The 25,674-nt window shown below is 41.7% G+C and overlaps 1 protein-coding gene across 1 annotated transcript in view; it reads right to left on the bottom strand.

Annotated features, from left to right (window-relative positions):
- map1aa (microtubule-associated protein 1Aa) overlaps window positions 1–25,674 on the bottom strand; it is a 50,047-nt gene continuing 24,373 nt past the window's right edge. Inside the window, exons 3-7 of the mRNA XM_080458588.1 lie at window positions 13,479–13,561; window positions 10,905–11,045; window positions 3,877–10,822; window positions 3,549–3,775; window positions 1–3,157 (exon numbers count right to left, since the gene is read on the bottom strand). Of these exons, the coding sequence (XP_080314714.1) occupies window positions 3,002–3,157; window positions 3,549–3,775; window positions 3,877–10,822; window positions 10,905–11,045; window positions 13,479–13,561 (7,553 nt within the window). The 3' untranslated portion in view covers window positions 1–3,001. The remainder of the gene's footprint in view (window positions 3,158–3,548; window positions 3,776–3,876; window positions 10,823–10,904; window positions 11,046–13,478; window positions 13,562–25,674) is intronic.

The following is a 25,674-nucleotide window of genomic DNA, read 5'->3' on the forward strand; positions in this document are numbered from 1 at the left end:
GCGCAATATGAAAATGCTGCAGTTTTGAGTGTATGTATGTGTGGTATTTCACGTGTATTTCATGTGTGTGTGTGTGTAGTATGCAATCCACTACAGATAAAGATGTGTTGACAAGAGGAGTCCCTCGCGTCTGGCAGTCTGGGTTGTGAGTGGTCTGTTCTAAGGTGAGTGGTATTGATCATTAACGATGTTCCGTGTCAAACACTCACAGCACAAAATGTGAAGGAAAATTGCGTCTGGTTGATTATTTCTCCGCTGCAAAGCTTTGCTGGAAAGCTTGTTCGTTTCCCTTTCAAACGTGGCCACATTTGTCAGGAGAATAAATACGTGGGATGAGCTCTTCGTTGAATTAAAGTAACTGATATGTCTTGTTTCTTCATTCTTCCATCATTCAATCCGCCGAACAAGTGTCAATGACAAAGACAAACTGCTTGGCATATTTGTTCATTTCTTCATGTGTGCAGCCCGCATACACACTTTGGCAGCCCATCCCAGAAATGCGTGTTCTTAATAAATGCAGCGCCATTTTAAAGGAGAATTAACAGACTTTCCAATTGTATACGATGGAATGCCAAGAAGCATTGTGACAACAAGGGAAATAGTTTTTCTGAACTCAAATTCCTTTTCTTTTTCAACTTTAAAAGAACAAACAGAAATGCAGCTGAGTGCTTGACACAGTGGATTAACAGCAGATCTACGAAGCGAATAATACGAACCTTGACTCTATATTGCATCACCTCAGTGATCGCCACAGTAATGTGTTGTGCAGCTGATAGAAATCACTGCATCCTGACATCCAAAGGGAGAGAAGGTGATGAGTACCTCCCCTCCACAGATTAAAAGTATTTCAGGCTACAGCGAGTTTGTTGCTGCTTGATTCCGTTGTACCGTATGAAGCAGTTTGTATGACACAGTCTGTATGATGCACAAGGCAACCAGGAGATCGTAGAAGTCCTCCACGGAGAACATAAAGGTAATCTGCATCTTCACATTCGAGCCGTTTGGAGCCGCTGAGGGTTTTCTTTTTTTTTTTTTATGAAGGGAGGACGCTCCTCGGTTTCTGCAGTACTTCTACACTTTGTCATAATTTCCTTCTTCTTTTTTTTTTGCCTTTTCCATTTTCAACGAGCCATCTCCTTTAAGTACATGCATATGTTGCACATGCATCGCTGGATGATTTGAGGAAATTCAAATGATAAAGCTGACAAAATACTTTTTGATTTCGATTGCAGATCATGAAGTAATCTGGCGCGGCTTGTTGGTCCTTTTTGTTTGTTAGATTGTTGGTTTAGTTACTGGTTAAAATCGACTCCGTTACTCCAAACTTATCAAAATATAAAAAATCATCACTCAATCAGTCAAATCAAAACACATCTACACAAAATATTTAGGTCAAAACAACCACTGCATACGACTGAGAGTAAGAAATTTGCTGGTAAAAGATATAATTTAACAACTCAAAGGAGAAAGTCAACAAACTTGTGGTTACAAAACAACAGAAACATCCTATTTTCAAGGAAATTATAAATTTAAAATCGCTAAATCTACAGAAACCAAACAGATTAAGCTTTGCACACTGGTTGCCCTTTGTGCTTCGTTGAGTGGCAGCTGAAATACTGAGTTGGTGCTTTAAAAGTGCCATTTACCACTCACATGCATACAAGTTAGACCCCTTTTTGTGTGCTGACAAGGAAAAAAAAAATGGAGAAGAAAATAAACTACGGAAACAACATCAGAGGAGACCAGCTCAACTGAGCCTTTGCCACGGAGCCGTAGATGTACCGCACATGTTTCCTACAACACGCACACGTTTTTCTTTTTCCCTTCCAGCACAGCAGGACAGAAAGGCACATGTGGGTGACAGTCTAGCCTCTAACATCCATCGAACCAGCGCCACAACTTCGCTTCACCAGTCAAACGCTAATCTCTCGCTCGCAACCACATGTTCCTATTGTTGTCGTGGAAATACATTCTTTCGTTCTGTAACATAGCTTTTGTTTACATTGATATGAGGTTTGTCTCTTTTGCTCTTTTTTTTTTCTTTTCTTCATGTAAAGATAAAAACAGATAAGATTCAAAGATCAGATGAGGATATTTTTTCGAATCTGCCTACTGCTCTCTACGTGACCTCTGTGACGATATGTCGACTGGAAACACTGACAAAAGACATCAGAGACAACGGAAACAAAGATATCGGTCAAATTCACCGTAAGAAATAACAGCCACTGATTGATCTTCACGTGGAAAGACCTTTAGAAATATAATAGTTCACTACAATACAGATTTTTCATTACGATCTTCCCTATGCTACTGCGAATATACTCAAAAAACATTGAGAGGACCGCTGAGATCTACTGTTTTTTTCTAGTTTTCTAATTCACAATGTCAGTGGGACGCACAAGGATCAACACTGTCAATGCTTCAAAAAGAGACAGAAGGAGAAAGTTGAGGAAAATTGAACTGAAACCGATGATCAGTTTTAAAGTATGAAGAGCTGGATGTCTCAGATTTCACTGATTTAAATAACATTGCATTTTGGTCTTTAGTTGTTCTTGCTGAGTTTAAGGTGTGCAAAACTTGTGCTTCGAGTCAATTTGAAGTCTGGCGACCTCACGTCTTTTAAGTCGTTTTGAATATGATGCTAATTTATTATGCCGCGAATAGATCAGCATTTCACAAAATTAACATAAAAAGAATGTTAAAGCATAGAAAATGATAAGACTGAATGTTAATAACGTAGTGGAGGATAAAGAGTTGCCAAATACTACCTTTGTAATACAAACTGTGGTAGCCATGGCAAGCTTAGAAATAAAAATCTAGAAAAAATTAGTTATCCAGATCTGTTTCTGCTTTTCAACCTAACTTGAGCCACATACACGTGCCAGGAGCAGAAACACATTTGCATATCAGGCTATAGAGAAGAGTAATTCAAAACCGATCTACACTGGGGAGGCCAGTAAGATGAAGAGAGAGCGAGAGAGACGCAGAGGACACAGAAATCTTAAAACTCGATCTTGCAAGCAGGGAAAGACTCGTCCTGCATGACGACGGTGCTGCTGGAGGCAAGGACCATGATGTTGAGCTCCTGCTGCCTCTCGTGCGTCTGTTGGTACCAGTCTCGGGTCACCTCTGTGTCATGGGTGGGAATCAGCGTCACCTAAGAGGGAAATAAAAAGTTGTATTAGTCTATAGCAGGGGTTTCCAGGCTGGTCCTGGAGTCCAGCATGTTTCAGGTTTCTCTCTGCTATAACATGGCAGATTGTCAGGAATGTTTCTTTAATGGGCTTTCCTCAGGGGCTCTCCAGAACTAGAGTTTGAGACCACTGGTCTATAGCGTCTGAAGAATGATTCTTAGTGTAGCTCAAATGTTCACTTTCTGGGGCTCAGTTTCCACTAAAACAGCTTTGTTGCGGATTCACAGTTACAACATGACTCTTGACCTTAAGTCTGAGACAAGCATCTTTAGCTTTTTCGCAGCACAAGCAAACATCAGGCCGACGCCAGAGTGAACATTAAAATTTAATATAAGTGGCAGATATTAGTTTTACCTGCAGGTTGGATCCCCACTGAGCTTTGCCGTCCAAAAGTGCATCAAGGACTCCCCGGCTTGGTTCACCACTCGCTCCATCATTTCCACTAACCACGTAGTACGCAGAGCGAATGCGCTTGAAAAACTCCTGGTCCACATTCTTGGCACTGCAGTGGTTTGGGATGTAGGCCAGATCCACATAAATGGGAAGGCCAGGAGCAGCTGAAGAGCCAGACTTCTGTGAACCTAATTGGAAGAATGAGTCTTCTTTCACCAATTCATTTGTAGTTTTTGCTGTTATCAATTGAAGAATAATCTATCAAGGTTATCTTTCTTATTTTACTCACCTGAAGTACTCTTGATGCCATTAGTCAGCCCCTTGCCGGGATTGTAGCTAGATCTCGAGAGGTCATCGTCTTTGGACCCTTGCCCATCTGACAGACGAGACATGCGCGAACTCTTGTCTGCTTCCTTCTTCTTCAGGGAGGCACTGCGAGGAGACGGCATCTGTTTGACAGGCATCGGAGACCTCTTGCGCCGAGCTGGGGAGGCTGATTTGGTTTTCCCAGAAGACTTTTTCAAACTCTTGGCCTTTGGCTCTTTCTTCAGTGAGCTGTTATCCAAGGAGTCGGGATCCACCATGCAAGCATCTGGGTGTGGAGGATGAGGGTAGGGGTCCATGAGGGGAGCAGGGGGAGGGTCATTGCTCCTCCGTGAAGCAGAGTGATGGGTGCCTCCCCCCATAGCAGATTTATCTATAGGCATGTAGTCTGCATCCTCATCTGAGTCCATGTTGCCTTCTCCAGGAACTGAGGGGTATTCCTCAGTGCCGAGGGGAGCGTCAGAATCTGACTGAGAGGCTAGAGACTCACTGACGGAGGTCGGTGGAGTATCTTCTGTGGCTAGGCCCAGACCAACTGACATCCCACCGGGTTGATGCAGAGAGCTGCTGTCCCTGCTGGGGGCGGGATGATGGGGCTGTTTGTGAGCCCTTCGTTTGACGGACAGGTCATGTTCGTCACCTTCTTGTGACTGATCACTTCTGCGATCCCGCTCCTCGTCCTCTTCATCGCTTGATAGCTGTCGCATGCAGGGGTTGATGAAGGAAGGTGATAGGTCCTCTTTACGTTGTCTCAACTCAGACGACGAATATCCAGGAGATGCGCGACTGGTGTACGAGGAGGTAGCTCCAATGGGGGCATCCTGATCACTGTCGTCATCATCGTCATCATCATCATCCCGCTCTCCCCGACTGCACTCCTCTGCATAAAACGGGGAGCGGAATGGCTGATCGGTTGTGGACAGTGACAGCGGGCGGGCTGGGTGCTCTGGCTCCATCTCACATTCCTCTTCAAAGTCATCATCATGACGGTAATGAGGAGGGGAGTCTCCAGGCACCATGCCCATTTGGGATTTTGGTATTTCCCACTCGTAAGAACTCCTAATGTAACCTGCTGCTCCCTCTCTGGACTCCACCTTGGCAGGCCCTGAAGTGGCACCACCAGCTGCCCCTCCAGAAGGGAGTGTAGCTGCTGCGTTGACCTCTGTGGGGCCATTTGAGGCGTCTGGCTTGCTGACCTGGAGAGGTGATGGTGTGTAGGAACCGAGGACATCTGGAAGTGCACCACTTGTTTTTTCACTGACATTTGGGGCAACAGGTTTATCAGAAAATGGGAGACTACCAGTCAAACCACCAGAAGGAGACCTCCGAGTCATCTCACGCATGTAAGCCTCCTCATCCTCCTCTTCACTGCTGTCAGTCTCCTCAAAGTAATGCTTGCCTTCTAAGTCTGGCCGAGGTGAGGATGTGACCCCAAACAGAGCAGCACTGGCTGCTTCTTTGTCCTTGGATAGCTCTGAAAGTTGAGCAAATGGTCCAGCCGAAACCCCATACCCAAGAGTTGTATCCTGCTTTGCCCCCTCAGACCAGTTGGGCTTGTAAAAGCACTCAGATTGAGGGCCTTTATCTGTAACAAGGCCTGATGAGGCTGTATGCTCCTTCTTGTTATCAGCAGCAGCAGCAGCAGATGAGACTGAAGAAAAGGATTTGACCTCTTCAAACGGGCTGAGGGGTGAGAAGCGGGCTAAACTGGAGGTAGTTTCAGCTGTGGTTGCAGCAGTAATCTGTTTCTCAGAAACTTCCAGATATCCGTCTTTGGCGCAAGCAGAGCTGGAGAGAGGGGATTCCATGATAAGGGAATGTTCCTCTTTGAAAGAGGAGTACTCGAAAAGGGGCTCAGCTGAGGCAGGAGTCTCCAGTTCCTCTCCAAACTGACGGCTGGTGGAGAGGGAGCCTGAGGTGGAGGAGGAGTAGCTGTAGGCGGAGGAGGATGAGTAGCCAGGAGCAGCAGTGGTTGCATACTGGAAACTTGTTTCCAGTGATTGCTTACTCAGAAGGTCTGGTGTCTTCTGTTTCTCAAAGTCAGCTTCTACTCTGTCATTCTGATAATAATCATCTTCGGTGGATCTCAAAGTGAAGTCATCTTTTACTTTGTCTTTATTGGCATTTCCATATGAATATTCAAATCCCGATGAGCAGCTAGAAAATCCTGTGGCCCCTAAATCCATTGGCTTTCCGCCGAAGGACAAGGAGTCAGTCTTTGCTCCATCATCCGCCTTTGTGAGAGAGCTGCAGCTGGTTTCTTTGGTAGGCTTGCCCTGACTGTTAAAGCCGTATCCAGCCATTGAAACCATGAATTCAGGTCTGTTCGAGCCAAACATTTCACTGATTGGACTCTTTACTTCCTTCTCAGACTTCTCTTTGGTACCTTTCTCAGTATCAGAATCAGTTCCATCTTCATAGTCATCCTCTTCTTCTTCCTCTTCTTCATCATCGTCTTCATCAACGACTTCATCATCATCATAGTCTTCCTCATCCCTTGCAGTCAATTTGCTCATATCAATCTCCAAACATGCTCCTTTCTCACTGTTGCCCGGGAAAGCAAGTTTGTCAAATGCCATCATAGGGGAATACGCAGGCTTCTTGTCAGTTGGGCTTTTCGAAGCAGAATCCTTCTCCGATGTTAAAGAGGTGGTTGAGGCCTCAGGTCGGTCAGCCACTGAAGGGAATCTATTACTTTCACTGTATCCAAAGGTCTCTCCTTTGACCTCTTTTTCAAACGTCACAGTAGTTGAAGGGGCTTTTGTTTCCTGCCATGATGAGGTGGACAGCTCTTTTTCATAAGAGATGGCAAAGCCCTCCTTCTCCGATGTCTTGTCCTTGGCTGAAGTGGGGGACAGTGGCTCTTCTTTCTGGAAACACACTTCATTTTTAGCCTCTTTTTCCAGCTTATCAACAGACTCCTGCTGATAGAAATCTGAGTCCACTGAGCTTGTTTTACTGTCATAAATGTCACCATAAGAGAAGGTCTTTCCATGCACATAGGGTGTGTCCTGTCTTTTATATGAAGCCCTTTCTCTTCCCTCTTTCTCTGGAAAGCCATAGAGGCTAAAATGAACGCTTTTCTCAGCTTCTTTGGCAGCTACATCTGTTGTATTTGTAGTGTCTATAGAATCTGCTTTGCCTTGATTGGGTGAAAAAAGTTTTGACTCTTCCCCACTTGGAAAGTCATCATCCTTTTCGTCTTCGTCTTCGTCTTCATCTTCATCTTCATCGGGGAACATCACCTTTGGTTTCTTCTCTGTGCTAAAGGACACCTGTGTCTTGTCTCCACTCTTGACTTCTGCTTCTTTCTTCTCAGATTTTCCTTCAACATCACCTTCCAAGTCATCATCCAAGAAGCGGCCTTCTTTTGCTTCCATGAGCTTTGCCTTTACAGTAGGCTGTAGCTCTTTTTTATCGTAATCGTCCTCCTCTTCATCCTCCTCCTCCTGCTCCTCCTCTTCATTGTCCTCATCCGATTCTTCAGAGGCTTCAAATGTTGTCTTGTCACCTGGCAGACCGATAAATGAGGTATTGTCTGAGATTGTGACTGCATTTTCATTTTTCTGTAAATCAGCTTTTACACTGGTTACTGCTTCATCCCTGTCTTCAATCTTAAACGGCTTATCCTCTGTTGGGGAGTAGCCACTGCTTGTGGGAACAGACTGTGTGGGCGAGGCCAGTCTCATGGTGCTGTCGTCTGGACTTGGGCATCTCTCCTCACTCTCCTGCCTTGAGTGAGAGTCAAATCCAGGAGAGAAGGCAGGAGGAGGTGAAATTGGTTTTACATCCATGCCCATCTTAGCCGCGTCTGCACTGAAGGGAGTTGGATCTTGTGTGATGGTCTGTGAGGGCGAATATTGAGTAGTAGAGAAGGGAGAAGGTGGAGCAAAAGAGGCAGAGGGTGATTTCTGTTTTTCATATAGCATTTTGGAGGCTGCGTGTTCATAGCCCTCCTGAAGTTTACCTAGAGGAATGTCAACATTTGGAGTCTGATCCTCATCCTCCTCGTCCTCATCATCTTCTTCTTCCTGGGACATTTTTATTTTTGCATCGCCCTCTATTTCAGGAATATTGGGCTGATATTCATCGGAGGAGGGGGACTTAAAGCACTTGTCATCCTCCAAAGATGAAGTGGGGGAGATGGTTCCTGCAGAGTGGAGATAGTCTTTTCCTTGGACAGCCTCTGCACGAGAAGGTATGTGTGTATCTAGTAGGAGGGAGTGCCTGCCAGCATCCTCAGTTTGTGGTGCTGTCACAGAGGTAATCGACTGGTCTTCAGCGACCGATGTAGCAAAAGACGACAGCTTGTCGTAATCTGTGATGGATGTCGCTGAGGAGATGTGCTCCTCTTCGGCAAGAGGAGCAGCAATGATGGCAGGGTAAGGCGCAAGCTCTGGCTCGTGGCTTCCCATGAAAGGTTTTGGTTTGACATCTGAAACATCCGACACTGCCGAGCTCTTCATCTCTTTTATTCCATGCATGGAGTCAAATGTTCCAGGGACATCAGGAACAGAGATGTCATAGGAGCCCACATCGTAGCGCAGCTGTGGGATTCTGTCCTCTGTTTCTTCATGGATCTCTTCATCCGAGATTGTCTGCTCAGTTTCTGAGTAACCAGGGATGGTCTCATCCTGGATGAAAGAGAACTGCTCCGACGCAGAAGCTGCTGCTGCTTGTCCTAACGGGGTTGCGGTGGGTACTGGTTTTTCCTCGGCTGGCTTGGTGTCCCACTCCTTTCCAGGTTTTTCATTTTTGACTTCATCCATTTTATATTTCAGGACCTCATCATCTTCTGTTCCTTCAAGTTCAGCCTTTTCAATCACATCCCCCTCCTCCTCTGAGCTTTCACTCTTCTTTGATCTGTCCTTCACGGAGTATTTGTCATATTTTTCCATTTTTTCCTCTTCATACTTCTTATCAAAGGCATCACTTGTGTCTTTCTTTTGATGGGCGACGGCCTGTTCCGCTGTTCCCTTGTTTTCTTCTGGTTTGACAGGAGATGTGGGCGAAGCAGATTTTGTCTCAGTCATCTGGGTTGTAGATTTCTGCTCAGGGAACACCAAGGAGGAAACCTTAGTATCTGTGAATACTGAATGACCAGACATCACATCATTCTGGATAGGCTCACTCTTAGGTTTGGACATCGCTTCATTCTTTAGAGCCTCAAAATCTTCAGTGAGGTCTTCGGGCGAGGACACGGTGGACCTGTCTGCCAGAGCTGCTGCTGCGACCTCTTCAGGGATGTTCTTTGGAACTGGTTTCTTCTCATTTGAATCCTCTTTAGCGGTTTTGTTTTTGTCGGGCTTGGGCTTAGCTTGAGTCTTGGCCTTGTGTAGAGTTTTTCTCACTTCTGGAGTGAGTGGCTTCAGGTCAGGTTTAGTGATCTTTCTCAGCTCGGGTTTGCTGGGATCCTTCTTTTTGTCCTCCTTGGGCTTACTGTCTTTTTTCTCCTCCTTTCTTATATTCTCATCTTTTTTCACTTTCTCTTTCTTCACTTCTTTTTTCTCTTTGTCTTTCTTTTCATCCATCTTGGATGCTTTCTCGTGTTTGGAAGTTTTCTCTTTTAGTATTTTCTTCTTCTCTTTCTTTTCTGTAGTGGGAGCCACCGCGCTGTTTCTCTGTTGCTTCGTGGCTTTAAGACTTTCACTTTTTACTTTCTTCTCTTCTTTCTTTTCAACTTTATTCTCTTTTGCGGTGTCACTCTTTGGCTCCTCTTCCTGCCCACCAGTCTCTTTCTTGGTTGTTTTAGAGTGTGGTTTGGGTGATGACTTAAGACTCTCCTTGCTGTCAGTTCTGGATCTCATTTTAGTTTGTTTAATGATGGGAGGGGGCACACCGGAGCTTATATCCTTTTGGGTGGCCACGGGGTATCGCAGGAAGTCAAGGTGCTTCAGTTTCTCAAGGCCCTCAAAGATTTTATTCTGAGGTGCATTTCCTGGGAAAAGCACCCGGACAATCTTTTCTGTCGGACGGTGTGGAATCCAAACAATGAGAGCTGTGACTGATGTCAAATATGGGACAGATATTTCCCCTTCCTTTCCATTTGGCATCATAATGCCTGTCTTTGCTTTGCTGTTTCCAGCCCATTTTTGCATGAGAAACTGCATCTCTTTGCTTTCTTTCACGGGATTTAAAACATACATATCTAGTTTTCCTACACCAAGTTTGTGAAACAATGTTATTGGTTCGATGGTGTTGCTCACAACCCTGTGAAGAGGCTCTGGTGTGATGCCAAGCTTATTGAGGTACTGCAACGTCAGCGACGCCTCCTCAATGCTTCGCTTCATTTTCAGTGCGGATTCGGGCATCCGAAGCTTCTCCGGAACATTGAAAAACACAATCCCGAGCTCGGGGGAGATCAGGTTCTTCATCCATTCACCATTGCTGCTGGAGCCAGAGCCCTGATTTCGTTGCTCCTCTTGCTCTGCAATCTTCCTCTGGAACAGACCATTGATGCCAGGGAGGTTGTCAGCCCCAATGTGGGTAAGCAGAACAGAGTCAATCCTGTCCAGGTGACGAACCAGCTTCCAGAAGCAGGACTTGTGGTCAGACCCTCCATCCACCAGTATGTTGAATCCATTGACGGCAAACAGAGCGGAGTCCCCCCTGCCCCCAGGGAAGATGTAGCAGCAGGGTTTAGACAGCTTCAAAAACCCTCCAGAGGTTGGCGGCTCCAAGAGTTCAAAGGGTGACGGCACGTCCACCGTCTCTGAAACATACTCTGTGAACTCTGTGACTCCATCCATGTCGGGAAGGTGGGGTTCAGGGTTCAAGCGGTATTCCAGAAGATTTTGAAGTGGCTGCTGCTCCTGGCTTTGGCCCAGGGAGCTCCAGCCCCCGTCTCCCTGACAGGAAACAGTGAGCTTTGCTGGCTGCTCTGGCGCAGCTTGAGACAAGACTTCAATCACCTAAAACCCAAACAGAAAAAGACATTTATCGATGTGCTTGATCCCTGCATGTACAAACAAGAAGAAAGGGAGCTTGGCTTACTTGAGGGTTTGATATGATGTCAGAGAAGTGCTGCCAGGTGAAGGCACCACTTTGGAGTAGGATGTCACCTCCTTGCTCAGAGCTCTGGCCGGTCAGTATCAGCAACTTATTGGCAGCAGAGTCCGTGATCAGCGAGCGAGTCTGCGTGGTAGAGGAAATAATTATCACTACAACCACTATAATAACTGCCAACAATTATGGTTATTGGGGCAAAATTCAATGATGAAGTCAAGCATTTAGCATGAGGAATCGATCCTAAACATCAGACACAAATGCAGCAGTCTGAATTTAGTCTCTGTCAGTTTTGTCCAAGTGTAATTACTGTCACCCTGAAAATAGTGTGTTTACAATGTTTTATACTGTTTTAAACCAGCAAAATTAGCTAAAATGAATGTTCTGTTTTAGACATTTTGAACACATCAAAGTGATATTATTTATGGAAAAACAGATGAACCTCATAATGTGAAGTGTTTCTAGAAAAAAAACAAAGTTTCTTGCTAAGTTCAGGTTCATTATCGATTACATATTACAGTACTGAAGCTTCAAACATTAAATTGTCCCTGAGGCCTTCATGACCTCTAGTAGAGCTGTTTTTTTATAAGTGGAAAATTGTAGGCAAAGGCATGAAAATGTGATGCATGTATTGGTGTTAAGGTTACAGATCTGAAGGTGTGAGTCAGAAGAATTAACATGCTGAATAATAGCAGATTGGTTGTGGTTTGGGGCAATACAATGTCTTTATGGAAGAAAATAATAACTCCATGATTAAAAAAAACTACATTTTCATTTTTTTTGTCTGGCTTGTATTAACAAAATCGACCCTTTGTTGAGCCATTTGCGTGCACCATTTGGTTGAAACAGCAATTCAGACAACACAAGATCATAATAAAACAGGAGAGAAACTAAAAAAATAAGACTCAATGTGTTACCATGTCCAGGTGGCTCAGTTACAAAAAAGAACATGTCTGGATGTGTGACAGGTGGAAGAGTTATGATAAAATTGTATATTCAGATGACGATGCTAATCCAGACATGCCTAAAGAGTACAGACGTGCAGTGGCGTGATACACAGACCGGCCAGTGATTTCACACTTTCCTCTGATTTGCATGAGGAGATTATTAGTGAGACAGCATAATGTACAAACAAAGGCTCTGTGTGTGTGTGTGTGTGTGTGTGTGTGTGTGTGTGTGTGTGTGTGTGTGTGTGTGTGTGTGTGTGTGTGTGTGTGTGTGTGTGTGTGTGTGTGTGTGTGTGTGTGTGTGTGTTAGAGCTTTGGAATGCACAAGATCACTTTGATTGCATGGACTTTGGTGTTTGGGTCTTGAGACTTGTCTCAGATTTGTTTCTATTGAGGATATTTACTCAAAGCAAAGAAAGAAAATAATAACTGTCTCGTTCAAAGCGAGCTTAGCATTATCGTTTCACTACTACTTAGCTGATAGTTTCTAGCACCTCCTCCAGCTTCCTCACCCACCTGTCCTACCCTCAGCTCACTTAAACACACCCCATCCAGGCCTGTCCTCAGCCTCTCGACTAAACTCGTGTCTTTAAACCAGCTCAAGCATTGTAAAATGTCATTTCAATTATTAACGTGTCATAAAATCAAACACACTGAACATTATAGGGTCACCAGAATATGTATCAAGGACTGTATAATAGCATAGAGTTGTAAATAACACACGTTGTGTGTTACAATAACACTACAACTCTTGGAAGCCTTGCGTTAACTGACTACTATGATATAGATTACAAAATTACAGTTTGTTTGCTTTTTACTGGTTATCTTGTCAAAACATTTAGAGAGAAGCAGAGCTGCTGTCTCTCTCTCTACACTGATAAACTTTACATTTCGCAGGATCCAAAGCTTTTGCCTCCAGTGAAATGCACCTCTAATTACACAAAACAAAACAAAACAAAACAAAACAAAAAAAAATCCAACCGTTTACAGGAGAACATGAGAGGTGTCCTAGTCGAAACGACATAACCATTAGCGTGAATACATAGTGCCTGTAATGCATTAGCGCCCTTAAACAAATGTTAGTGTCCCATTCTAAGTGCTGTCTGCATGCTGTTTATCGCAGCTGTTTTGTTGCCGCCTCTTGCTTTTATAAATAAAAAGTTAAACACGAGGCAAAAAAATAATAATGGAAACTAGGATGTTGACTTTTCCGGCAAATCTGCTTTTTCTTATGTTCACATTTCACCAACCGTCAAAAACCAAACTAACACCTGACTCATCTTCACACTGAAGGCGGGAAAGAATCTGATTTACTGGGTTTATTCAGAGGTAGGATCTGAAATTATCGTCTGTCTCTCACACTGTGAGACTCACAGCTGTGACTGACTTTGTGTTTTCATGTTAATCAGAGGAGCGGTAATCACTGGCAGGATGGACTTGGACGTCCCACTGGGGATTCACAGTGAAGAACGAGTGAAACATCAGACTGAACCCTTTGGCCCCAAACCTCTCAGTGGGATCAAATGAAAAGAGGACAGATACTTGATGATATGAAAGGGGGCACGACGTGGTCATCGTTGCCCCGCTGCTGATTCGATGAGTGAGTGGGACTCACCTCTGAAGCAGCGGTTTCCTCTGACGGGTTCACCAACACAACTGTCTCCAGGACATCACTCTGATACTGCAAAATTCGTTGTCCTAAAGAAAAACACATGAATCAAAGAATAAACGAAGGGTAAATTTCAAATGCTTCAAGCAAAAGAACACAGAGGGCATAATATCTATTTATAATAAAGGCTTGTTTCTACACAAAGTTCCTGACAAGTGGAAAATGTGTATGTTTTTGTTTTATATGGACCTGTGGATGCAATAAAGATTATTTTAGATTATACTGTAAAAAGTCTGAAAATGCATATTTTTATTGTTAATGTAGTAGCTTTAGGTCAAATAGAAATATTAAAAACACTTTGTTAAGTTGCGCTGATCTAATTAAACACTATGCAAGAATGAAAACAGGAATCATCTGTATTATTGATGATATTAATGCAAGGATATGTGCTCACCACTCATCTATAGTATTTTCACTTAAATGTAACGGGCACGAAGATAAAGAGACAGAAAGTGCAAGATTTGCTTCACAGTTTTGATTCATCTGCATCTCATCCCTACAGAAGTAAAAAAAATACATAAAAAGTACATCTGAGATCCATCGATCTATATTTCATACTCGGTCACAAGACGCCTGACTTATCTACGATGATCGAAGTCGAGGTTCACCATAGAGAGGAGCAAACAGAGAGAGAGAAAGGAAACCAGCCACACACTGGAATTCACTCTTATCAGCAATTTAGAGGCATCAGTTAATCTTAAAGAAAGTTCACACACAAGACCAACTCAGACTAGTACCTGGAAACTCCTGCTTTGAGGCAAGACTCTAAAATCACTGTGCAGCCTGACATATTCATTCATTCATTCATCCATCCATCCATCCATCCATCCATCCATCCATCCATCCATCCATCCATCCATCCATCCATCAGAACAAACACAGAGACCCACAACACACATTCACATCTATGGGCAGTATAGAGTCACCAATTAACCTCAGATGCAGGTTTTTGGACTGTGGAAGGAAGCCAGAGTACCCAGAGAACACTCAAACTCCACACAGCTGATATTTGAGCCCATGACCTACTAAACAGCTGCACTTGCATGTAAATGTCCCATTTCTGATAGATGTTCAGACTAAATCAATGTAAGTGCATGGTTGATTTGCATAATAGCATTAACATAACGTATTGTGAGTGATCAATTGTTTATGTCATGTATAAGTTCTGTATTGAATAAATAATGTACATTTCTGGCCCGATGGTGGCGCTATATGGACAGTAGGGGTCACCCAAGTTACTACAACTGATTCAGATCAAACTGTGACTGCCTGCACTCAACTCTATAACAATATTTCAGCAATACACTGTGCCTCCACAGTATTGAATGAAGAGTCCATTTGCAGATATTACATTGTCTTATCTATGACCCTGAACATGTGCTCGAGCATCTTCAGCCCCTCCCCGTCCGCTCTGCTGCTCAAGAGCCATCTCGTTTCTCCACTGCCACCATATCCATCCCCCATGATGGGTTTAATCCCCCTTTTTTCAGGTACATCACAACAATAATGTAGGGAGAAAAAAAATAAAATTGAGCCACAAGTCTTATTGCCTGGTGCTATGGGAACGCTCCTTCGGCTGCCGCTAGCCGAGTTACACTGACCCAGTCTTGGCTGAGGGAGACGCATTGCAGCATTTCTGTCGGAGGGAGAGGACGCTGCATGAGAGTATGCACGCAGCATCACATTGTAGAGGAGGTAAAGGCAAGTGCTAAGCAGCAGCAGCAGCAGCATTCAAATCATGCAGGCGTTTCATGGGGGTAATCTATATTTAGCATGAACCATGTTGTTCTACCAGCTCAAAAATGTGAAGGAGCTGACGCGCACTACTTATCGCGCCTTTCCTTGCTAAAAGGGGGGTGGGGTGCAATAAATTTGTCTCCTGAAGAGAAAATGACCTGAGTTAATATTCAGAGGTTGTATGTTGGGTAATGGAAAGAGACAAAGGTGGCACTTTACATAGTAATAATGTAAGCTGACGAATCACATTTGAAGGCTAATGTATGCAAGGGAGCAGTCAGATGAGCAGCATGTTTAGTGGGCAAACATGCTGCCCCCCAGCTTATAGTGGCTGTTGTTCTACTGTCACATTTTCATTGGAAACAGGTTTAACAATCTGCGTTTGTTCAGCTTGCTGATGATCCAAATGGTGAACGTGTGAGGAAAGATCAGCAGAGCAAAGTGCCTTTAATGTATGCACTGACTAATTTATAATGCACTGACTAGTGGGACTACTGGTGGCAGACTAAACAGTATTGATCTTGCTTTGTGAATACTCAGCATATAAACGAAGATTGAAGGCCGGTGGTGAAGAAGACGTAAATGTAATACTAAAGCACTGACTGCTTGTGAAATCAATGGGAAGGGGAAAAACATTAAAGCAATATGAAATATAAGCAACGATTAACATAAAGGCCTAACAACAAGGTGCACTTAAGTGTTTTGGAAAAGAGCAACGTGTCCGAGCTCTGTTTGAAACCCCCCACATATTGAGGGGCAGAAATCCCACTACTCCACTGTTTGGGATTTATTGTCAATAAATCCAATGCTGTGCATATATTTAAATAATATGAATAAAACTGCTCCGCGTGTCTGTCTTTTCTCCAACCAGCTTCGAAAAGGTGAAATATTCATTTGCACATTTTAGCATTTGCTTCTGAATTTCAAGCGTTATATCCAAATCACCAGGGGTAATCCAAAAATCCAACAGAGCCACCTGATTGGTTCACACAGTGATTGTAAACCACAAGCAGCTGTGTTTGCTCACGGTCAACACACAATGTGGCAGAAAGTGTCCAAACTGTGGGCTGTTTTCTCGGTGTTACAGACAGCAGAGATAACTGGGTTAATTAAACACCCGCGGAGGCTGTCAACTATTTAAATATCTGCTGAAGCTTATTTTCAGGATGAGCCTCCAAAGCGTGAACCCACCAGGGTATTTGTTTGTTGAGCGCACGGTTTTAGGCTTCCGCCGAAGGTAGGAAGACACAACCTTTATATTTTTTCATTATGTGTGGACAAAAATGTGACAATTGCATCTCGCAATGCAAAATGACAAACCTTTTGTTAATGTGCTGCATGCATGACTTTGTGCATAATGCACCAGGACGTTTCAGCACAAACCTTCAAATCTTTCATATTAATGCCAATCAAATAATTTGGTGCTTTTGTGGTGTGAAAAAGGAAAAAACACAGAATTGTTGTGACCAATTAGTTCAATGGGTTCAGCTTCCTCTCCTTTGCCCTGTGTGATATGTTGATGAGCACGTGTTGTTCCAAATATTCACTATTACCTCTGACAGTCAACAGCACTACTTAACCTGAGGCGAGCTTTAAAAGCCGCACGCGGAGAGCTTCACCGGTCACTTCATTGGGTACATTTGCACACTTCTACAAAAATGCTCTGCAATGAATTGTCCATTTGGCTTCACTCCATCATGGAGGTTAAATGTGTGCACATATTTTACTGAAATTGTGGTTTGCAGTGATGTTGAATCAAACTATTACACTGCATTGGGTGAAATGTTTTGGTAAAAAATACATTCAAACATATTGTACCTCTGTATACTTCAACCATCACCTACAACCTTAATATTAAATTAAAAAGCAAAATTTGTGTCAAATAATTAAAATTAGAGGTTAGATTCATGGTACTGTTGTTATATGTATCCCTAATAAAACTGAGAGTAACAATTACTTCATGTATATCTTTACAACTCAACAGATAAGCTAAAATGCGTTGTTTATTGCGGTTTTACTACTTTCTTTTTGTGTTGTAAAATTACTGACTGGACAGTGAACTGCTGTTCACAGCTTTGTTAAATCTGAGCTGTTTATTGTCTGTTCTTTCAGATGGCGGAAAAATAACATCAAAAATGATAATGGACCTCAACATTCAGGTAATTGCATTTTATAACGACATCCTGGGATAAAAATAAATGTTTCCGCTCGATAGACCACACTGATGTACCTCACACTAAAAGCTTTCGTTATTATTTTATCTTGGCGGGCATTTTTAACTGCTCTGGAAAACACAATTATATGAGTTTGAGACAGTTTATTCCAACTTTACAAACCCCCTGCATGAACGGAAATCCGGTGAAGACTGTTGAATGTAGCGGGGACTTCAAGTTGTCTAATGTCACAAGAGAGTCATAACAGAATATTCCTGAACTCAAGTGATTGAATGTGAAATCTGGGACACAGAGTGAAGCTTTCCGGTGCTTGCTGCTATTCACCGAATGCTCCCAGCCGTGCCGCTTGGACATATGAAAACTGCAAAGCAGAGAAGATGCTGAAACCAGTCTGACCGTGAGAGAGTCCAGTCTGAGGTGGAGAAGACTGAAACATTTACAGGCCCTTCAAGGAACAGATAAATCTCATCACACAAATTTCAAAAACAATCCTCGTGCACACACAAATTAGTGTGTAGGTACAGATAACCTTATTACACACACACCCCTGTTTGCACAAATCCAATTACATACGAAAAAAATATAATTAAAGACACACAAATATATTGATGCGCTCACAGATTTGTATACTTAAAATTCATTGAGCATGCACACATGGGCTATTGTACACACAAACCTAATTGTCTCATTGTGCACACACAAGTATTTTCACAGACACACAGGATGGTGGAGACATGAGCATCATTACACTCACACATACACTAAACCACACACGGGTACAGGCACATTGACATACACTCTGATTGACTCAAGACAGAAGTATTGACATGCACGGGTGCATACATTAACCTATCCTCACACACAGATTGGTGTAAACACACGTCTCAATACACACACACACATTTAACCTCGGAGATAAACAGATTTGCGAAAGCACAGGGACAGGTACAAAGACGCAAAACTATGTACACACAGATTAGTGTATGCATTTACATTTAATCTTTTCACACGTACAAGTCAAGATACACATGCAGATATACACATATGATTTTAGAAAATAAAGAGTGATGTTAAATATGCTTGAGCCTTGCTGGAGCCATCGAGTACTATTCTATACAACCAGTGTTGTTTACACTGTTATTGTGTTTGTTTTCATTGTATAATTTGTGACAGATTTTATTTTCTATGAAAAGAAAAGTGCTATATAAATTAGAATTAATGGATCGATCTGGTTAGAGATTTGGCTAATCTCTACTGGATTAGAATAAAAAAAACCTAATCTTGGCCACCATAACAAAAGACAGAGGCCTCTGTCGCCTTGCATTGGTTCGATGAAATGATGTCCAAGGCTTAAAAAAGATTGTTGCTACACTACGAGCGAGCGACAATTAAAGAAGCTCTGCATATCTAAGTGTCCCATTAACTGCCTCGCTTTTTTTTCTCATTCCTAATTCAAGTCATTATTGTGTCCAAGGACAATCTCCTGTGAAAGCCACTCGTGTGCCCACTCATCATTCAGACAGTTATCATGGAAACAAACGCTCCATAAATGCAGTCTGGGCCCGTGTGGCTCGTGCCTCAGTCATCTGGCTCAATACCATGCTCTAATAATGGGAGGATTAAATGAGGGAGGCTGGTCGCTGTAGTAAAAGTGCCTCTGTCAGCTCTGTGTTGACTCTAATGGGGGAAAATGAGACGGTTGGTTCAAAGCAGTAGTGCGGTTCTTAACTCCTTATAGGAAACTTATTGAAATACTTGCAAATTGAAAGCTTGAAGCATGAAGTCTAGTGGAAGGCTTTTTCTAGACTTTAAAAGTCAGTATCAATGAGCATTATTTAAAAAAACTTTTTAAAGTGACCCAAATCACACATTTCACCATTTCTAGTCTAGAATTTTGGAAAAATCCAAAAAACGCCCCAAAAAAACTCCAAATAAAGCAGCATTATTGTTGTTAGTTTGGAAGATGACAGGATCTGATGTTACCAGATGTGATGCCTTTGTGATGAAAAGCAGCAATCTACATGCTGTCCCAAATAACCTTTTTTTTCCTAGAGTTTGTCTATTCTTACAGCTTCTCCGATTGTGTTGATTGTTTTGTCATAATCCTTATACTGTTCACTTCGCGTTGAATGTTGTGTATCTATCTTTGCCTCCTCATTTGTAAGAATGAACCTATAGTTTCCTTTTTGATGTGAGTTGATGTTTTCATGTAAGATTTTCCACCAACTGGTCTTAAAACTATTCAAACACATTGCTGCATCCTGTCAAAGCTCTCCAGCATCATCCATATTTTATCATCGACTTCACTGTATTGCATGCAACCTCTCTGTAGCCCAGAAAAAATGAAGGCTGTGCAGAAGGAGAGCTTCCCTCTACACTTGAAAATCTGGCCGAGATGTTTGATGGTGAGTGGGTGTTTGCAGCTTTGTGGAATAAAACCGAAGGCAGAGTCGGCCTACACACTGCTGCCACCAGTGCATGATGGGTAAAGCTCTATACAGCCGTCGTTTCGGACGGCTTGCCACCGGACTGAGGCCACGACTTCACGTGCGGGAAGGCCGATAGAGACGTCGGCGTGTGTGCGCGTGTGCATGTTTGTGAAGAAACCGTGGCCCATATATGTCACTCTGTGTGACGCCGCATGACTCACCCGCTGAAAAACCACAGCGGTTAAAATTCCAACTGGGAAATATTGCCTGAGGTGTTTCAGCGATTCCACGGCTATGAAAAACACACTGAGCACTGCGGAGACATTCAGCATTATTCAACAGTGGGACTATGATGGATGGCTCCATTTGGAATGGGTTTTAAAGGCTGCGTTGACACATTGTCAGACTTAATATACGTTTCATTTTCTCCATCGGGGTTTCATTCTAGTTTCAAATATTAGACCTTCTAAACAAAGTCAGGCCTTTTCAGAAGATGTCAGAAACTCAAAGAACAAACCAATTAAATGCTTCTCATGCCGTCTTGCAGGAGTCTGTAGTCACTCCTCAGCTGCCAGGCGCTTTTGTTTACAGCCTATAAGCTGCTTCATTTGCAATGTGGCATGATAAATGACGCTGCCTCTTCATAACAAAAGCAATAAGGTGCCCTGCTTATGACTGGTCAGAGCTTCTGAGAGGGTTATTAGTCACTGTGAGGAAAACTGGATGTTCACATAATGAGTTACTTGCTCAGTTTTATCAGGCTGCAATTATTACCAAATAAAAGAGCAGAACATTTTTTGTTTATATTACAGTCGGGCCTGCTATTGAATCATTACTTGCTTGAATATTAAACTCGATATTCTTCATCCTTAAAGTTTAAATGTCTTTGATTCCAAATGAATGATTCCATTCTGAGTAAGTATTAAAGACCATGGTAATATTACTGATTAACTTTTTATAGGGCATTGAAAAACTATAAAAGGTTCTTATTGTTTCAATACTTTAACACCTCAGGTGCCTGAAACACAAAACACATGTTCTGTGTAAGTTTAGGTTTTTAACGTTATGTGAGAATTTCAGACTTAATGTGGTTTAAAACAAGCAGTATATATAATCCTTGTTGCAGACACACGTCCATATAAGATAAGAACATACAAGTACATAGAGAAAGTAGAAGAAGAAAGAAAGAACGATTCAACATAGTAAATGCTGCATATTAAAAAAAAAAATTATAATTTTTTCAAAATGAGGCAATTATTATGTATCAGAAAACACCCCGGAAATAGTGTCGTGAAGCAAACTGCAGAAAAAAGCAGTTAAGTTCTTGCGGTTTTCTAGAATACTGTCAGACATTAATTAACATTTTTGATTTATTCTTTTTGGGTCGGGGTGCATTGACCACTTTTGGCTAAATCGTGCACTTTTTCTTGATCTTTATTATTGTTTTGGTGTTTCAACATGTGGTCGGTTTATCTGAAGGGGGTTTTTTTGTCGGAATCAGCTGCTGCTAAAAACGAGGCTGTCGAGAGCGATGGCGCTAAATTAAAGTGGTGAAATTTGGTTTGTGATCATTCAATAATGCTGAGGAAGCCTGCAGAGCCAGGCCATTAAAGTCTTTGAGATTTTTATGGCTTTGATTTGAATAGGTGGCATTTATGAAACCACATAAACTTGAGGTAACATTTCTCGAAGTTTTACAACCTGAGGGTTATTTATGGTTGCTTTTAGTTGCAGGCAAACATCTACATATATTTCAGAATCTTCTTTGTGTTGTATGTTTCCTTATTTCTACCTGCTGACTAACACAGGGTTTCCTTGACTGACTGGCAAATCACATTTCTGAACTGAATTGAATCAGCAGTTAACGCGTCATCCGTCAGACTGTGCAGGGCACGTAAACCACGAGACGAGTGCAGAGCACAGACGCACTTCTTTAACTGCGGGGAATTAAACATTAAAGTGAATCATGGCGCAAATCAGCAGGGACGCAAAGTTATAAAGAAAAAAAATATATAGAAAAAAACACTCCTGTGTACATTTCCTGAGAGGGACATAACTGTTAGATGGAGTTGATTTGTACCCGCTGCTTTAGCTGTCGGACGTATTAACACTGTTCAGGTGAGCCTTGAGGGAAATAATCAACGGGCTGAGTTAGAGTCTTGTGGCACAGCAGAGGACTTCACGATAATAAAGTCCGTGGGATTGTGCTGCGTCTGCAGTCAGTCGAGCTGTACTGTGTGGAGATAATGATGCTGTATGTGTGGAGACAAAAGATGTCCATACGAATGTAGTAAGTATTTGCTGAACTGAGCGTTAACTCCATACAAGGTGTGTTACATGTACTTGGCCCTTTAATAGATGGCGTTCACGCGTAGATTAAAACAAACTTTGATGCTGAATCTGAGGATTGCCTTGCTAATGTTGTGTTTTCTCTTTTATCCATCATATCTCTTAGGATCCTGGGAAGGTTTTTATTTAATTTTATTTAATTTTATTTAATTTTATTTTACATTTTTCCAATTTTGTTGTGGCTACCAGTGATTATCACTTATAGAATTTTCTATACACACTGTAAATTCTAAAATATAACATTTTGGATTAGAAAAAAAAACAACTGTGATGCTGATGCTCAGTCTGCTTTCAAATACACTTTGGTACAATTCATCTAAAGTCTTACAGCAGCTCAACACAGAAAATACACATTTTATTTATGTTTTCCACATGTAGTTGCAGAATATATTTGGTATTTCCCTCAGTATGATGAGCAGCTCGTCAGAATTTAAGTGAATTGAAGCATTTATCATGTGTAAAATGTGTTCAGGGTTACGTTCCATGATGAAAGAGGTAAAAGTCGTCAGTTTCTTTGGTCTATGGCGTCCGATATGAACAGAGTTCAGTCTTTGTTATGGTGTTAGCAATGTGTTGTACTGTGACCACAAGTCAGGGGGAATCAGAGTTTGACTCCTGAACAGAAGCATGAGAAACGACTTGAGGTGAAGGTCCAGATTAAAGGGTACAAATGAATCCTTCCACTGACATCTCTCTTTGATTTTCATCTGGAAGTAAACTGACAGTTCGATTACTGCATTTACTTCTACGTTTCACTTGGTGGCGAAGTTTCTTCCTGTAATTCTCTTTGTAAAAAGGCTGGATGTGACTTCTTACTTTCCCACTGTCACTATTAGTATACCAGGTTAAACATGTCTCCTTGGTTACTGGTGTCTTCAACATCTGTAGCTTTAATGTAATTAATAAGACATTCAACAGAATTGTAAGACGCAATGAACACCCATTTCTGGCTTTAACTACAATTCACAGTGTGACTAAGTAGAAATTGTTCTTTTACCTTTAAAAAAAAAATGTTGTTTGTTAGCATCAGCTTCTACTTTAACCGTGACTATTTCATTAAACTCCTTATACTAAAGGGGGGGCACCTTATTAATCCTTCAGCTATCTCAGTCTTTAAAATAACATCTCTGGTAATGTCTCACAGAAACAAAACACCAACACAGCTATTGTGACCAAATGTTCTCTTTTGTCATTGAAATGTATACATTTAAAGAAATGTCCAGGCTTTGTTGGATTCTCATGCATGTATTTGAGTTGACGGTTCAGTAGTTTATGTTGCTTGATGTGCAAATCTTCACTCACAATAGTCAGAAATAATAACATATCTGACACATTGAGGAAAGAAAATGTAAATATTTAGTTTCTTGAACTGGTATCTTTGTGAAGCTCTTTTACTGTTTACTATATTACATTTAAAAAAACTAAACTTTTTTTATTTAAGTTTTTAGAATATTTCCATATTTTGTATTAAATTGCCCGATAAGATTTAAAGATAGCAATTCCTTTTTATTGTATTTAGATTTTCTATATATAATAACTTTTTCTGTCATTCCATAATTTTTTCAAATCATTATCAAAAAAGTCATCAGTTGAGAAACAACCTCATTTGATTTAGTGTTTTTGGTTATAGAGAGATATCATTTTGTACGACGAGTAAACATTCAGTTAAGTATTTGGAGTGTTTTCTCTTTTGGAAATCTACAGTAAGTACAGTCACCGCACTGTAATTAGTAAAAACTAGGGTGGGAGTTACTTTTCTAACTAGATACATGTGATTATCCGCTATTTTTAAAGGAAGTAAGCAGTAACACTTCATGTATTCTTTATAAAAACTAGTTGAAAAAAGTCATCTCCACTCGGGAAACCAAGAAGTACGGCTTGTTAACAGCAACAGAAACCAATTTATGACTAATTTACCCCCTCAAATACAAAGTAAACATTCTGGTTTATTTTCCCTGTGACTTTGTATAAATAACATTCCCGATGGTTACTTATCAACACCGGTGCTAATGCATTTTCTTCAGCTCTGTTCAGATGTGTTAATTAACTTTTCATCACCTCCAGACTTCCTCACCTTATCAGCGACACAAAACTGCTTGATTCGTGTTGACGGTGTGAGCAGTGCATTTATCAGTTCACTCTCTAAAAAGTGTTTTTTGCAGGTAGGATTTTTAATAAAAGTAAAATGCAGTGGTCACGGCACCCTAAAAAGGAGCCCTGCCTGTATGGATGGCTGAGAAGTAATAGACTATCATTACATCGTTTTTAAATGAACATTTGTGTGTACACAGCAGCGACACTACATTGATTTCTAACTCTGTAAGGCAGGGTTGAATATCGTCATCCTGGTTTGACAGCTTGAGGGCTTTCTGTTTGGAATTTGCATGATCTACATGTGCTTTGGTTTCTTCTGGACTTTCTAAAGTAGGAACCAATTTATCCAATGAGACCTGACCGCCGAACTCTCTAAAGCTGGAACTTTAAACTGGACTTGTTGCCTTTAAACTTCCCCTGACAGAATCCAAACGGGCAGAATGAACTTTAGGACCCTGACTGAGTTGTTGACGTACATCTCTAATGCGTTGACTGAAGGAAATTCGTCATCACACTCAGACAAACACATATTTCCAGCATGTAAATTTCCCAGAACATCTAAAGGCTTGTCGACGTCTTTGCAGTCACAGAAAGTCCCGAAGATTCCCGAGGCAAGATCCCGTTTGTACACTCGATCTCACCCGATCTCGATTCACACTGGAAACACAATCAGCTATCAGTTTCACAACATTTAAGACTAATCTCGTGGCTTCAATACTGTTTCTTTGTGAAAATCGAGCTTTGTTTTGGGCCGAATCAGTCAAATCTTGTTGATATTTTCACCTGAGCTGCCGCGATGCCATCTTTGACGTCGGTTAGTGAAACATAAACACAATTGATAGTAAACATATCAACTTTGGTGCGATCGACTTAGGCAACTGAATATGTGGAAATGAGTGGTAATGGTCTTGTTTTCATGTATTGGTTTATGCTCTGTGTAGAAGTGATACTTTTTTATGGGAAGTATATTTTAAAGATTTTTTTCTGGTACTGTAATTTTGTTTGTTTTTTTACACCAAACCAAGACTCATTAAATCCGACCTGGCCACTTCCAGACAGACTCAGGTCTTTAAATAACATGAAGCTTCTTAAATCCAGAACTGGACTCTTGAAAGTATGGGTTTTAAATTATTTAAATGACTCCTGGATTTGTTTTAAATGACTAGAACTCTTTCATATGAACGTGTTCTTTAACAAGTGGACACAGAGTCTGGATATTTTAAAAGCCAGCTCACAATATTTTTTACTTATCTTGGCCCTTTTATACTCTGGCACTGATTAAAGGAAGAACCTTGAATTCTTCAAACCAGACTGAGTCTCTTTAAAATACACCTATTTAAAGTAGGACTCTTCAAACTG

Source organism: Lipophrys pholis (assembly GCF_963383615.2).
Source record: "Lipophrys pholis genome assembly, chromosome: 2".
Taxonomy (NCBI): Eukaryota; Metazoa; Chordata; class Actinopteri; order Blenniiformes; family Blenniidae; genus Lipophrys; species Lipophrys pholis.